This window comes from Balaenoptera physalus (assembly GCF_965194825.1).
Source record: "Balaenoptera physalus genome assembly, chromosome: 7".
In the NCBI taxonomy this organism is placed as follows: Eukaryota; Metazoa; Chordata; class Mammalia; order Artiodactyla; family Balaenopteridae; genus Balaenoptera; species Balaenoptera physalus.
This window is the reverse complement of record NC_138886.1, coordinates 19636577-19653432: the sequence shown is the minus strand read 5'-3', so window position 1 is coordinate 19653432 and position 16856 is coordinate 19636577. Positions and strand designations below refer to the sequence as shown.

The following is a 16856-nucleotide window of genomic DNA, read 5'->3' as shown; positions in this document are numbered from 1 at the left end:
AATGTTTTTTTTTAAAAACAGTCCAACAAGGAGAACTTAGTTAAATAAACCATGTACCCCTTTGCTATGATATATTATGCAGTCATTAAAAATCATTTTCGAGAAACATTTATCAAGGTGGGAAAATAGTCCTGATACACTGTCTGGTGAAAGAGGCAGGATCCATGACTACTACGTTCAGAGTGGCCGTTTTATAGAGGGTTCCCAGTGCAAATTTACACACATAGGCACACAGGGGACTGAACAGACAGGAATCAAATTGTCCACAGTGACTGTTTCTGGGTGGAGGGGATTATCAAGATCTGGGGTTTTTTTTCCTTTGTGTTTTTCTGGGGTTTCTAAGTTTTCTAAATTGAACCCATATCTCTTAGGTCATTCACACACACACACACACACACACACACACACACACACACACACATTTTATTTTTAAAAGCCCAAACAGACTCCTGTATTCCTCACGTTTCCTATGGACCGAACAAAATGGTCTTTGATGGTCCCAGTCTGCAATGGCCACCAGTCTTTTACACAAGGCTGAGGAGACTCTGTCCTCATCCTGCCCAGATGGCAGACAGCAAGACAGATTCAAGCCTCCACCATCCAGTGAGATGATTTCGTAAGTTACAGGTTTATCCTAATGGGGGTTGAGTTGAGGTCACAGTTATCTAGTTAGGGAATTTCCACAGACTGCACAAAATAAATCCTGACAAAGATCAGGGCACAGTGAGAGAGGTAAGAGAGGGGGACAAGGAAAGGAGGCAAGGAGTGCCCACTGTCACCTCTGTACCTAAGGTTTAGTCAATGACATGCATAGAGCTTTCCCAGGAAGGGGCAGGGCGGCTGTGGCCTGGGTGGTCTGGTTCCTCATGGCTTTTCCTGCCAAATGGAAAAAATTGGGGAAGAAGCATACATTTACTGAACCCCAGGTCTGGCCAGCACCGTGGCTTACACCCCGCTTCTCAGAAGCTGTCGAGAGCAGCGGCCAAGAGCAATGCTTTGGAGGCAGGAAGACCTGGGTTCAAATCAGGTCCTGCGACCTCCCATCTGTGTGCAGGTGACTGGTCACTTCCCCTCCCAGATGCTCGGTTTCCTCTCCCCGGGGGCTGTGTGAAGAGTCGGTGTGTGAAGCCCGAGCAGAGTTCCTGGTGGCACACAGAGGACCCTCCATGTGGCCATATTTATGAGCGTGCTCAGTATTGTAGGCTTGTAAGCATCTTGTGTGTTACGTATTTTATATGAAGTAGAACATCACCTGGTAGGAAAGCAGACCCAACACAGTGGAGTGAACATAGTGGGTAATCATTCAATGTTCAAATTAATAGATGTGCCCAGTGCTTCAATACATTACCTGCAGTGCCATCAATATCCCTATTTTAGAGATGAGGAAATGGAACAGAGAAGTGAAGTAACTTGCTTGCCGTTTGACTATTATTCCCATCACAATTTTACTGAAGCGGAGTCTAAGAATCAGAGAGGTTAAGAAGCTTGTTCAAGGCCCTACAGTACAAAGTGGCAGAGCTGGGCTTCAAACCCAGAGCGTCTGGCTCTAGAGCCCAGGTTCAAGCACAGAAGGATGTTGCCTCTTTCTGGTGCTGGGGTGATGGATACATTCCCTCAAGTCAACAAAATCTGGGTTTAAATCCTGACTCTGCCACTTTCCATCTTTGTGACAACAGGCAAGTGACAAATTCTTTGTAGTTTTGCAAAATGAAGCAAATACAAGGGGTACCTACCTGACAGGGCTGTCGTGATGTTTAAGTGAATTTATATATACAAAGGTTATTATTGTCCGCAGAGCAACACAAGAAAACACTGGGAAGTATATACCCTGTGTCACAACAGAGTGAAGGAGGCCACTACCCGGAGGAAGGGGAGGGGAGAAGGGAAGGTTTCTCGCGGATGGGGCAGCTGCATGTGGGCGGCAGGGCTGCTGGGAGGATGCACTGGGGCCGTGGATGTCAACGGGTGGAGAGAAACAAGGCCTTGTTTCAGAGGAGGGCGTGCTGCTTGTCTGGCTAACTGTGAACTGCACTTGGGAACAGCCGGAGAAAAGGACTGTCTGTGGGTACAAAGGGATCGGGTCATGGGCAGCCCGAACATCAGGGTGAGGGGCTCGGCCTCTGCCCCATGGGCTCCCGGCTCCGGTGCGAGGCACTAGGCAGGGCATGGCTGGATCAGACCCAAGTTTAGAAAGTTCACCCTGCTTCCAGGGTGCAGAATGGACTGGGCGGCAGGTGAGCAAGATGGGAGACAGACAGACAGCAAGGAGGCCTCTGAGGCCTGGCAGTGGCGATGGTGGGGGAGGGGTGGTTTGAGACCCGCTGGGGAGAGGTCAGCCCCAGAGAGTCTAACCCCGCCAGCGCTGGTGCGATCCCCAACAGGGACCATGGAGAAGAGGAGCAGGTCAAGTTACTAACTTGGGAAATGTCCACGATTTGCAGGTGAGTGGAGAGGTGCCATCAGAGGGTCAGAGATGAGCCAGGGCTTCCAGGGCAAATAAAGTTGTTGTTAATACTAGAGAAGAGCTGAAACTATAAATAAAAATAAATAAATAAACTAAAGGGAGGACAGATCCTGTTCAGAGACCACACTGCTAGGAGATGGGTGAAGAGACAGACATTTGGGGGAGAGGGGAAGGAATTTGTGGGCGACCTGAACATCCTGACCTGCCCAGCAGACTTAAAAATCTCAGGATTTGGAAGGACTCTTGGAAGGGGGAGAGGGTTCAGGAGAGTTGGGGAAAATCTGGGAGAGGTTTGGGGAACCCAAGAAGAAAGAAGAGGGAGGCAGAAGAGAGATGAAGAAAAGCATAAAGGTCATGCTGGGTCCAGACACACCAAAGGACACCGCACCCTCCATCTGGGGCCAGGAGGATGGAAATGGCAGAAGGAAAACCCCTCCCCAAGGACTTCTGAGCAAAGCTTCCCCGCCTACATGGGAGGTTAAGTTCTGATAGCTGGACCACTTTTCTATTCTTTTCTTTTCTTAATCAGAAACCTCTTAATGAAGCCTAGAACACCATTGCAGAAGTGGTTCAAATAAATTACAGGGTTTTTTTTTAAAGTGCGGATGCCCATGTTGTCAAATCACCACTTTCACCTGCATTAATTGCTTAAATGGGTTCTGGAAACAGCTAACTCCTCTGCCTCCTCGTCAGGGCCCCTGGGGCGCCCAACAGGGAAGGACGCTGGGGAACAAGGTTGGGCATGCAGCTGATCGGGGGACAAGGCTGTCACACGCTGGCCTCTGGGCCATGTATCTATCTTGCCTCCCGACATTTTTAAGGGAGGTCGGGGCATACAATTCCATTCAATCCCTGGGCTTGATTACTGCTGTAAAATGAAAATGCAGATGCCAACATCCAGATAGGAGCAATTACATTTTTAAAGAAACTCTGTGGGAATATTGATTACATTTAGTAAATGACTGTGCAATTCAAATATCTACAATGGATCACGAAAGCCCCAAGTTCCAGAGTTTTCTTCCAAATACATTTTTTCTTTGTTTTTCAACAGGCACAATGGAAAACTTTCAAAGCCAGGCAAATTCAGTCGATAGCATTTTTCATCTCAATCCTTTCAGTGGGACCTCTACATCCTTATTTCTCAAACTTTTGATGTGCAACGGCATCAGTGACCTGTTTGTAAGGACAGGGAACCAGGCTCACCAGTGCGGGAGTCTGAGTCACAGACAGGCAAAGGGAGTTGCTCAAGGTCACAGCCAAGTACACTGTCAGATGAACCCAGGTCCATCTCCAAAAGTTACCTCTTGGGTACAGACCTCCCTTCCCTTGATTTTCCAATATATCAGCTGACCTTGCACATCTGGAATTGTGCTCCGAAACAGCTAAGGATGGGGACAGGCTCGATCCACCTTTCTGATCAAGTCTTTATGTGGCTATAAATGGGGGGAAGGGGTGGAATCCAAAAGAAAGATGTGCTTCCCAAACCTCAGAGTGGTTAAGACTTGTCTGGGGGGGGCGGGCTTGTTAATTTGTGAATCACCACTTTTAAGGCCCCAACACCTGGGTGTCTGGAAACACACTTTTGATGTCACTTTACTATGTTCTTCCCTGTAGCCTGCAGCTTAAAAGTACCGTAAAGAGGACAGCTTGGGACCTGTTTATGGGAGGCTGATCTATTTGCTTTGCATTCAAAGTTGAGAGGATGCTGATATTATGAAAACTCAGGTAGAAAGGAAAAATAACTATGAAACTGGCTGCCAGCTGAAGCAGTACCACAGCCAATTTAGCAGAAGGAACTCAAATTCTCAAAGGGGGAAGGAGGCAAAGGGGCTAGGACTGGAAAAGAAGAAAAAAACCCATTTATGCATTCTCAGGTAAAGCAGCTTTGAAACATACATGTGATTAGTAGGAACTTGCCTTTCACCTGAAATGTTGAGGTTTCTTGAAACCTGAAGTGTTTCTTTTTTTTTTTTTAATAATAAAAAGCCAGAAGATATAGAAGATATATCTCACCCGAAATTGGTTCATTGATTGCTTCAGAATGCATAAATGATTCTATTTTGGAATCTCAGACACAGTCAGGCTGTGGAAATAACCCACTTCTGGGAATGTGATTTTTAAATTGAAAGCAAAGTGACAAATGAAATAACTGAAGGGGTCTCTTAGGGTCGATTTGGGCTGCAGACGTTGGAAAAAGCTATTGCCCAGGGCTTCCCTGGTGGCGCAGTGGTTAGGAATCCGCCTGCCAATGCAGGGGACACGGGTTCGAGCCCTGGTCTGGGAAGATCCCACATGCCGCAGAGCAACTAAGCCCGTGCGCCACAAGTACTGAGCCTGTGCTCCAGAGCCTGCGAGCCACAACTACTGAGCCCACGTGCCACAACTACTGAAGCCCGTGCGCCTAGAGCCTGTGCTCCACAACAGAAGCCTGTGTACCACAACGAAGAGCAGCCCCTGCTCACCACAACTAGAGAAAGCCCACGTGCAGCAACGAAGACCCAACACAGACAAAAATAAAAAGTAAATAAAATAAATTTATTTAAAAAAAAAAAAAGAAAAAAAAAAAGCTATTGCCCACCATCACAGACCACACTTTTTTTTTAAGATCTTTCACTTAAATGGTATTAGAGGGTTTCCTATTCAGTAGGTTTTCATACCTGTTAACTCATTTGATCCCTACAGCCATCCTGGGAAGGAGGCAAGTGGGAGGTAGCTCTGCCCATTTCACAGTTCCGAAGCTGAGGTTCAGAGATGTCACGTGATCTGCCCACAGCCACACAGCCAGCTTCCTGGTACAGCACACAGTAGAGCCTATGGTTTTCCTTGATTTTTCTATCCAGCACCCAGTACACTGCAACCCACAGACTTTCTTAAGCAATCACACTCAAGAACCAAGGAATCCTGAAGTCACCAGCACTGTATTGGGAGTAAGATCATTCCATTCATTCAGCAAATATTTATTTATTAAAACACCTACTGTGTGCCAGGCACCGTGGAAGTGCTGGGGGTGTGTCAGTGAGTAATACAGGTCAAATTTCAGTTCTCATGGAGCTTACTCGAAGTGGGGAAGGCAGATGATAAACAGTAAAATGTCCTTCTGGTAGTGACAAGTGTGCTGAAGGAAATTAAAGCAGGGTACGAGGATGGAGGAGTTGGGGAGGTTGGGGCGATGCTGCTTTGGAGAGGGTGGCAGGGATGCAGAGGCATGCAGATGTCACGGCACTTAAAACACTCGGTGGGACTTCCCTGGTGGCGCAGTGGTTGGGAATCCGCCTGCCAACGCAGGGGACGCGGGTTCAATCCCTGGTCCAGGAAGATCCCATATGCCGCGGAGCAACTAAGCCCGCGAGCCACAACTACTGAGCCCATGCACCACAACTACTGAAGCTCACGCGCCTAGAGCCCGTGCTCCGCAACAAGAGAAGCCACCGCAATGAGAAGCCCGCACAACGCAACGAAGAGTAGCCCCCGCTCGCTGCAACTAGAGAAAGCTCACGCGCAGCAGCGAAGACCCAATGCAGCCATAAATAAATAAATAAATTTTAAAAAACAAAAAACAACAGCACTTGGTGACCTGTGGCCATGGATGGATCCAAGTCCCCCTCATGACTCCCTGAGGGCACGGGCTGTATACTGGTCATCTCTGATTTCCAAGTACAAGCCACAGGCCTGGGTGTGGTAAGCGCTGCTTAGAGCACCAGCGGACAAACGGCTCTGCCTGATGACAGGCTGGACTAAAACATGCCACTTTCTCTCGACATGTAAGCATCAGACTCCCCACTGAGTAAAATGAAGCCTTTGGATAGTTTTTAAAAGGCCCCCTGAATTTCAGGCACAAAATGTGCCGTCTGCCTGCCTTCCAGCAGGGGGCTGGCATCCCCTTCCAGAAGGACAGGTACATAACCCTAGGGCTGGGTTTCAGGCGGGGAGGTAAGGCAAAAGGGCTACTTAACTCCTAATCCCAGTGGTGACCCTGGGCTAGTCAATTTCACCTCCTTGGGCACGACCCTCCTGACCTCTCTGCCTTCCCTGGGGGAGGGGGGAGAAAGCACCCAGCATACAGTAGACACACACTAAGTCAGCCTCCTCTCTTCCCAGTAGTGTTCCGGAAAGCAAGGTTAAGACCCGAGTGCACCGACCCCCATGGTGCTGCCTCCTGCAGCTGAGGCCCGAGTGCACGGGAAGCAAATGGAGAGGCTGATTCTTGCTCTTTGCGCCCTTTCCACCTGCCCTGCTGTAAAATGGAAATGTCTGCAGCACAGGAATCTTGAAAAGGCGGCCCCCGCCCTGGGGCGCAATTAGAACTCTGTGTGAGCTCAACATTAACATCAGATTCTTGCTTGGGGGTTTTTAAAGAAAGAGAAAAAAGGAAGAAATAGAATCGGTTTTGAAAGACTTGTATTGCAGCCTGCAGCTACCTCTAGCCATGAAATGTCATTCCTTCTAATCAGATTCTCTGGTCCTTGCTGGGCACTAGTCCGGGGTCCCTAAGCCGTGGAGACCAAACACTGCCCTTCCAGGTCATCCAAGAACCTTGCTGGAAAGCCAGTTGGAGCCTAATCCCCAGGAATGCCTGCTTTAGTGCAAAGCCCTTTGAAGGGTGGCGGGGGGATTATGACTCGGAGATGCACATGTGCGGCAAGCACAAGCCGACAGGCAGGCAAGGGGCTGCGTGCACTTGACAGGTGCGTACAGACTGGGTGTCTTGTGGCTGAAGGCAGGCGGAGGTGGGAAGCAGCACCGCGCACAAAATCCAGTTGGTCGGGGGTTAAAGGATCATATTTATCTTTGTAGCTCCATCTAAATGATGAATCTACGGCAGGTAATAAACAACTGGGTTTGTCGGGAGGGGGAGGGGGAAAAACAAGAAGCTAGCGCTGGAGTGATTCTACATCTCTTTCCCGTCCAGCTTAAAGTCAGGAGGCAGGAATCTTCTACTATAAAAATATCAATCCTGAAAAAAACAAATAAAGGCATTCTCTTCCACCCTAGAAAATGCTTCTTTGATTTGAACCGCAAATAACCAGTTGAAAGGCACCATCATTTTCTAAAACCTTGAGCCAAATAAATACACAAGACTAAATTAAAGAAATGCACCCTCTCAAGGTACTGCCTCACGCTCTGGGCCCAGCAACCAAACATCTATTCAATAATGGTTTTATTAATAGTGAGCTTTCAACATGTCATTGCTGGCAGGGCTCAGAGGACCCAAGCGTGAGTGCAGAGCCAGAGGAAAGCCTGTGTGTCCCCACGAACACATTACCCATGGTTTCCAAATTGGAAGACAGGAATGAGACAGGGGAGGAGGAGCTCCATTTCAGACACAAAGTTGGAAGTGGTGATAATTTGTAATGGCTTCAGCCAACCATGTACAATGGGAAGATGACAAATGTGTCATTTAGAATGTGCCAGACCAAATACAATAACTTATATTAATACAGACAGATTCTTCCCGGGTTATTATGCAAAGGAAGGGAGGGTGTGATAACTCTAACTAAATGAAAGGGCCAGCCACTGTTTTAAACTTCTGGAACGTTTCAAATTCTAATATGCTCCTTGGATGCACCTGGGGGGATTCAGAGACTGTAATGAAGCCGTTTAATTTTTATCGAGATGAAACACACGCTCCCATACACACACATCCCGGCGGCACGTGGATACCCCGCATTCTGCTACCAGAAGAATCAGGGACTCAGAAAGCAAGTGCGTGAGTGAATTTGATTTTGAATGCTCCCAGGGTGGTGCTGGGCATGCCACAGTCCTGTTGTCATTTTCTCATTTACTCTGGAATGGCACAAGGGTTAGTGTTCTTGGGTTGAGGGACAACAGTCAAGTTCTCGTCAGCACAGTGTGTAAGCCATCAATTTCTTGATTTGGTAGGAGGCTACCCAAGAGTGCCAAGATTCTTGTCTCCCAATCGTTAGCCAACTTTCTTTACTCTGCGATAAACGAAATCAATTCCAAAAGAACAAGAAAACACCGGATTAGACATTCTAAACGCCTCTGTGTAGTACATACTGAGCAAATCACAGACTTCCTGGCTCATCCACCCTAGGACCCGTAGAGAGTCAGTGACTGGCCCAAGGTCACATAACAAATGTGCAGCACAGTCCAATGCAACATCCCTGGCCTGTGGACTTCTTGGCCAATTTATCAAGCATTTTTGGCTGAAAATCTTTGAAAGATCTACTTTTTTATTATTATTAGCTTGGCTCCTGTTCGTTCAAGATACACTTTTCAAAAATCAAACGTTTCAACATAATTGCAAATAGTAAATGGCTTGCCTTATCCGCACCTGTCCCTGCTGATTTAGCAAATAGGCTTCAAGAGAGGGATGGGAGCCCCACCAGACAGAGGATAAAATCCTCACTGAACTTGCCCTAACAATGGATACTTGATTTGTCAGAAGAGAAGTGGAAGAACCCTTGTATACTCAATCTCCTCTGTTCACTGAGGGGAGGTGACCCTCTCTGATTCATCAACTCTTAAGGAATTTGATTCCTAAAATTTAATTTTCTTTATACACACACACACACAATTAATCTCTCCTTTGAAAAGCTCAGAGGATCTTTCCCCACTTCCTACCTGCAGAGGAAAAATAAAGATTTCAAGATTGAAAACATATCTCCTCAATACCCAAAACATGGAAACAACCTAAGTGTCTACTGACAGATGAAGGGAGAAAGTAAAGGTGGCATATATTTATATACAATGGAATATTATTCAGCCATTTAAAAAAGGAAATCTTGACATTTGTGACAACACAGATGAACCTGGAGGACGTTATACTAAGTAAAATAAGCCAGACACAGAAGGACAAATACTGTATGATCTCACTTATAAGTGGAATCTAAAAACATTGACCTCATGAAAGTAGAGAGTAGCATAGTGGTTGCCAGGGTTTGGGGGTGGGGGAAAGGGGAGATATGGGTAAAAATTCCAGTTATAAGATGAGTAGGTGCTAAGGATCTAATGCACAGCACGGTGACTACAGTTAATAATTCTGAACTGTATTTTTAAAATTTGCTAAGTGAGTACATCTTAAGTGTTCTTACCATGAAAATAAAGTAACTGTGAAGTGATGGATATGTGAATTAGCTTCATTGTGGTAATCATTTTGCGATATAAAGGTGTATCAAATATCCCATTGTATACCTTAAATACATACACTTTTTACTTGCCAGCTATACTTCAATAAAACTGTGGGAGGAAAGCAAAAAATAAACAAATGAATAAAATAAAATTGAAGAAGAAGAAAAAAGAAAACACGTCTCCTACTAAATGCAACGTGATATCCTGGAACAGAAGGACAGAAGCAGAAACACTGGTGCCATTTGAATAAAATCTGAAGTTAAAATCCCTGCACCGTAGCTTATAAAGAGGGGCTCGAAGGGCAGAAATCCCGGTTAAGGGCAGTTTGTACCTCGTAGAGAAGCCGGGGCCTCTTTGGACTTTCAGTTAAGGGACTTAACACCTTTAATTTTGTGGAAATGTGTCAACAGCTGCAAGTGTTCTAAACTGTCCCTGAAACTCCCGCCTATCCTGCAAGCCCAGGCCCTCCTGAGGCCTCAGCGATGAGGTGCCGCCTCCTCCGTTTTAAATTCCATCCATGGAAAGTCCGTCCCCCTTTCTCCCTGGAGTTAAGGTGACACAAAGCAGCACTCGTTTGCCTGTTGCTTCTGAAGGGTCCAAAGGGGTGTGCTCCAGGCTGGTTATGTGTCTGGCACTGGCCGGAAGAGGGTCACCCGAGAGGCAAGTGTTCCCTCAGCCTGTTCAGGAAAAGTGACGGGGATAAGGAGCTGCCCGGATCGCACTGGCTCTCACCCATCCAAGGGCAGTTCTGCTCCTATCAACACCACCCCGCCCCCCGCCCCCCCAGCAAGGGCAGTTCGGAAGCTTCAAAAACTATTCCAAGAGAGTTCAGGTCTGACTCTGGAAGCGACAAGAGTAAACACAGGAGCTAAGGCCTGGGGCTGCTCTGAGTCACCGGGTAGCAGCACCTTGGCGTAGTCGAGGGACGTTCAGGGAGAAGATGCAGAGCGCCATCAACGAGATGGGGGAGGGCCTATCGGAAACTCACAACTGAGCAGCTCCAGCCTTAGAGGTGCCGCAGAGTCTGGGGTGGGAACTGAAGGGAGATTCAGTGTTTTGAAAGTCCATGTTACCAGAGGCCTTTCTCAAGTCTATCACCTTGTGATGATTAAGCTACCTGAGTCCTTTTAAACTGCCGCTAAAATTGAATCCACGTTTATAAATGACCATTTGGGTCAAGTATCTTCCAAGTATAAATGGATCATCTGGGAACTCCAGACCTTTTAGGGTCAAAGGCTAATGGATTATTTCTTTATAAATAGGTGGAATGTCAGATAACAGGAAGAGATTGGCTGGGGGGAGGAGACAGAGAGGAGGATGTCCTGAAACCCACAAGGAGCTTTGTCCGCTGCACCCTTGAACAATATAAACTCATCCGTCTTTTTTCAGAAGCAGTGAAGAAGTTTCTAAAATCCTCAGGGGCCTCCCTGAGGGGCAGACAGATCAGGAAGCAAATGAGGGAAGCCAAGGTCAGAGGATGGTCAGGCCCCAGGTGAACAGTCAAGAAGTGGGTTCAAGATGCACCTGGCCACAGGTCATTAACAGACACAGGAAGTAGCCCGGGGAACTCTGCTGCCTAAGCGTTCCCCAGCAGCCTGCAGGCCCTCCGCTGGAGTCCAAAACACCTGCATAGAGGGGACCCGAGGCAGGGGTGAGTGGTGGGGTGGTGAGAAGCTGGGTCACAGGCCGCCCCGATCCCCTGGGAAGCATTTTCCCTGCAGAAGCAGATTGTGTCACTGTTCCTTTTCCCCAGAACTCTTCACTTCTTGCACACAAAGGTGGTGGTGGTGGTGGTGGGGTGTGCGTGTGTGTGTGTGTGTGTGTGTGTGTGTATACCCCTGCAAGGGATCCCTGAATCCACACATAAACCAAACGCTCTCCACCTCATACTCCAGTTGATCTGCAATAGCCCTGGGCACGAGATCAGCAAACATGTACATTCCTTTAAACAGCATGATTAAATCCCTAAGAGCTAGTTGTCAGGAGGTTATTTTTCTCAATTAACAGACACAAAAAGTACAACTACTCTCAAGGGGGTGGGGAATTTATTTTTGACATACAGGCAGACGCCTCCTTCCCAACAACGTTAGAGACACTTACAGTCCAAGTGAGAACCAGAGGTTATGAGGGGGCAAGTGACGTGTCCCAAGATACATGTCCTGGTTCTGGCAGGGTCAGGCCAGAACTCTGTGGGTCACCAGACCAGACTCCTTGGACCACTCTGACACTAACAAAACTTTCTTTCAGGGGCAAAAGCCTAGAGAATAATGAGAATAACAACAGCAGAAGGGGAGGTCACCCACTGATAACTAACTATATGCCAAGCAGAGACCTTCTCTCTTTTAATGCTCATAAGAACCCATAGCCCCTTTCGCACTTTGTAATCACACATTTGCCTAAGTATTTGATAATGCCTGTCTCCCACGCACTAGCCTTTATGCCCCACGAAGGCAGGGTCCATGTCCGTTTTGCCCATCACTATATCCCAAGTGCCTGGCATCTATTTGCTCAAAAAACTAGATGTTCCTGTTTTAAAGAAATACTTTTAAGAAAAACGGGACCCAGAAAGGTCAAGCGATTTGCCTAAGGACACACAGCATGGAGTTACTGCCAATATGAGGAGCTTCGCCACTCTGCCCCGTACTCATCCCCAAACCAAAGCCCTACCTTGACGGCCTCAGCGTGGGTCACCCGGGCCAGGGATCTGTCGTTGACACGCAGAATCTGGTCCCCGACTCGCAGCCCTTCCTTCTCGGCCAGAGAGCCTGGCTCCACCAGCGACACATAGATGCCCACGCCATGCTCCGAGCCCCCGCGGATGCTGAAGCCCAAGCCCTCGTGGGCCTTGGCGCGCCGCAGGCTCACTAGGCGCACCTCCCCGGGCCCCGCGCCGTCGGGGCCGCCCCAGCTGGGTTGCCTGTAGGAGGCGGTGGCGGGCAGGTAGAGACCCTCGGCAGTGTATTGGTCGAAGAGCAGCTGGTCGGAGCGCGGGATGACCAGCCGCAGCATGGGCAGCAGACGCCGCTTGACCGGGCTGTCCAGCAGCACGCGCAGGGTGCGCACCAGGTCGAAGACGTTGCGGCGCGCGTGGTAGGCGTTCAGACAGTGCGTGAACTGCTCCCGCTCCGCCTCGCTCAGCAGCGCCGTCAGCGCCTGGTGCAGCTGGCGCACGTTGGCAGACAGCAGTCGCAGCCCCGCGCCCCCGCCGCCGCCGCCCGCCCCGGCCGCGGAGCCCAAAGAGCCGGTGGAGGACGAGCTCACCGACAGGCCGTCCAGCTGCGCGTTCATGTCCCCGCCGAGGGCCGGGCGGACTCGGGGCGCGCGGTGGGGCAGCCGCTGCACTCGCTGGCACTGGCGCGACAGCTGGTTCCCCGGGAGCGCGGAGATCGCAGCCGAAGTCCGGGTTTGGGAGCTGGGGGGACGCCGAGACAGGGGCTGGATCCGGCGAGACGCAGAGACGGTGGCCGGAGTCTGGGCTTGGGCGGGGGCGGGGGGTGGGCACGGAAACAGTGCCTGAATCCTGGGGGTATCGCGGAGACCAGTGCTAGAGTCCCGGGCGCGCGAAGACGGAGGGGGTCGCGAAACTGGAGTCCTCGGGGCGCAGAGACGGAGGCTAGAGTCCAGAGGACGCGGAGACAGAGGCTGGAGTCCGGGCAAGGCGGAGACGGCGGCGGGGTCCCAAGGGACAAGGAGTTGGCGGCTGGAGCCCGGAGGTCGCGGCTATTGCGGCTGGAGCCCGGGGGGACGCGGAGAGAGCAGCTACATTCTGGAGGGCACAGAGACGACGGGTGGCTGCAGTGGGGTGGGGGGTGCCCAGCAAAGCTGACCGCCCCGTCACACCATGCCTGGGGCTCCCCCAGCCGGGCCGCCCGTTCCTCTCGGGCTGGGGGGCCCCAAAGTCATAAGTTGGGGTGGGGGGCGCTCTAGTCCCAGAGCCCCCCGAATCGCAGCTGATGGAGCCGCACGGGCGTCCGGCAGGGGGTGCGGGGCATGTCCGGGGCAGCCCTGGGAGGCAGCAGCCCGCGTACCCCTGCGCCCGCCGAACCACCGGCGCGCAGACGGAACCGCGCGCCCGCGAGCCGGGACTTTGAGAACTGTTGAGCAGCCCGGGGCCGATCTTCCAGCGAGTTCCGACGCCGTCGCTCTCGCCAGCCCAGTCTTGGCCCCGCCCCCTTGCCCCTCCCCCTCTCCCGCCCCCTCCCCCCCGCGGGCTCTTCAGGAAATGACGTCCGGCTTCGCGCCTGGCGGTTGCCTGGAGACGGGGTGAAACAGTCCAACCCCAGGGAAGAAAGGGGCGAAAGTGGGGGTAGGGGTGGGAGAATAATGCGAGTCCCCCCACTTCTCCAGCCGCGGGCCGGGGGGCTGGACCTCAAAAACTGTGCTTTTCCGCGATGGAAGCCTGTTCGTCAGGATCGCTTTGGTGCAACTAGCCAGCTAGCTAATTCACAATGGCGGGGGGCGGGGAATAACCAACTTTTTGACCCTAAAATACTAAATGCTTCAGGCTCAGTTTTCACCTTGAAAGCTCGCGGTCCCTTTTTGCACACACTAACGTTCAAGTTCATGTGTTTATGTGCACGATTGTTGGGCACCTACTGTGTGCAAGAAATCTATCTCTTCAAGCATATACTGGTGTCTGCAGGAGCCAACTCCAGTGCAGGGATAGATCAGACTGGACCCCTGCCCGATCTCCAGTAGGTGGGAAAAACGTTTTCACAAATATAAAGTGGACACAACACACACACATGCAGATAAAATAGAAAACTGGAGATATCGGAATAAGGTGTGTGGATTGTATCAATGTCAGGATCAGGGTTGTGATCTTGTCAACACTGGGGGAAACCGGGTGAAGGGTATATGGGATGTCTGTATTATTCCTTACAACTGCATGTGAATCTACAATTATCTCAAAATAAACATTTTTTAAAAATGTGTATGAAGTGGGTTGGGAAAAAAGTATTCTATGCCTTCCCATACCAAGACAAATGGGAAGATACTCCAAGGCTGGTTTAGAGACTCTCATCCCCATCACCCCCCAATACAATCTAAGGGAAGCCTGTACTTTTATTCAGAGGTGACTTTCTAAGGAGCCCAGTAGTGACCCCAACACACACACACACACATACACACACACCTACCTCGCACACATCCCCTCCAACCTGAATTGTCTCTCCTAATCTATCTTCTATAGAAAGACATATTTTCCCTACAAATATTCTGGAATTGCCATTCTAGAACCACCTGACTTCTATCTGGGAGAGGGAGAGATGGGGTGTCACCTGAAGGAGTAGGTTTGAGCTGGACCCAGAAGGATGGAGCATTCATTCATTCATTTACTTATTTGATCACTCTGCATTCACCATTTTCCAATCACCTATTCTGTCCTGGATCTTGTGCTGAGTGTTGGAGACCCCAATTAAAAAAATGAAATCTCTTACCTCAAGGAAGTTAGTCTAGCAGGGGAGAAAGACCACATAAATTAAGGTAAAAACTAGTATGATAAGTGTTGTAACGGCTGAGAGAGCCCAGGTTTATGGGAGGAGAAAATGGTAAGGACTTTATCAATCAAAGAGGTGACACAAGAATGAAGGGAATGGATTTTCTTTTTTGGACAATGGGGAAACATGGAGGGATTTTATACCCTGTTAGCTTAGTGCATTCCCAGAACTGAGGCTAGGAATTGAAGTTATATTATTCTCCCCAGATTGTCAATTCTCTTCTTCATTTCCCTAAAACAGAGTTTGATTAAATTAATGCCCAGTGAACATATTTGAGAGGGTGTCTTAAACAGCCAGTGTCTTGGACATCCATCTGACAGCTTTGTTACAGCAGTTAATGACGTGTATCTTTCCTTCTCCTTCTTAACTGCCATTGAAGCCTTGATGTAACTAGCCAAAGGTATTTAAGAAAAAAATCAATCTCCCTCACCCCCAAAATATATTAATGGCAAACCTCAAAATGCCACCAGGCAGGGCTTCATTGTATGCAGTTCAGGTTTTCTGCAAATGTATTTCATGCTAAGCTTTCACTTACTTTGTGTTCTAATTATAGTTATTGTGATTGGCTTGATAAATGCATCCCAAGAGCTAAGATCCCCATTCCTAACATTTTATTTCTGTGCAGAGGATATTTGCAAGACGGTATTTTGCTTTAGGCAGCAGAAACTACTGCTGAACACAGGTCTTAGTAGAAAAAGAAACACTTTCTTCTGCAAACATCAGAGACCATCTGGGATGCTGTGCTATTGTTTAATGTCATAGAGGCCAATTTGGGGGGCAGACAAGTGCAAAAACATGGAAAAAGAACTCATTGAGGTTTCTTCCAGCCATCTTGCATGACCTCCTTCGTATCAGTTTGCACTATGTACCATTGGAGGCGAGGCAGTGTGTAACTGTGCTCAAACCTCAAGAATCCTATTTCATGTCTGAAGATGTGTTTGTCGTTCAGAAATAAGCTCTTGGAAACCCAAGATGCCTGCGCTTCTGAGGGCTGCACTGCCTCCAGCCTTCAAGACCTGGAAGGAAACCCTGAGTACGTGAGCAGACCTGGCCTTGGTTGCATACTGCCCTCTTCAGAAGGAAAATAGAATTCTCCCGTGTCCGCTGCAGGCTTCCCGTGGCTGTCTTCATCAAAGCCACTTTTAATACAGTCCATTATTGTTACCCAACTCTGGCAAATCAATGCCCTTCTCCTGTGGATATTCCTGGAAACTTGGACTGGAGCAGTTGAAAAGACAGAGGGAAGAAGAGTGAATTGTATTCAACTCAGAAGTGCTTTGTGTTGAACTGGATTTTTGGTTGTTTATTTCTCATGTGCTTGTTTTAACCAAGAGACAACGTATCGAATTGCACTCTGGATATTGGGCAGAAAACCATTATTCCGACCTCAGAACGTCCCTTTACTAGCTGAGAGACCCATGGCAAATGGCTTCCCTTCTCATCTGTAAAATGAAGCTTCTAAACCTTCCCTGTCTCTCCAGAGCACAGCTGTAAATACCACACCCTGTGCAGTAAGTGAAAGCACGACACAGCGCATAGGTTCGCCTAACAGCGCATAGGTTCGCCTAACGTTGTTAGTTTCTCCTCTTTTCTACAGAAATTTTTGAAATCCTTTTACTATTTCATAGTCATTTGGAGCTTCTCCCCTTCCCTCTTATCTACGGGAACGTATCCTTAGAAGACAATAGAGATTAATTTCATTTGAGATGCATTTCCCATGGGACATATAAAAAAATATAGCTAATGTTTATTGAGTGCCAGACACTGTTTTAAACATTTGTAAAAATTTTAACTCACTCAGT

General features: G+C 48.8%; 1 protein-coding gene across 5 annotated transcripts in view; it reads right to left on the bottom strand.

Annotated features, from left to right (window-relative positions):
• WHRN (whirlin) overlaps positions 1-16598 on the bottom strand; it is a 92381-nt gene extending 75783 nt beyond the window's left edge. For all 5 annotated transcript variants that reach the window (XM_082470414.1, XM_082470415.1, XM_082470416.1 and 2 more), the window contains exon 1: positions 12224-16598. In XM_082470414.1, the coding sequence (XP_082326540.1) occupies positions 12224-12844 (621 nt within the window). In that variant the 5' untranslated portion in view covers positions 12845-16598. The remainder of the gene's footprint in view (positions 1-12223) is intronic.
• Between the last annotated feature and the right edge of the window lie 258 nt (positions 16599-16856).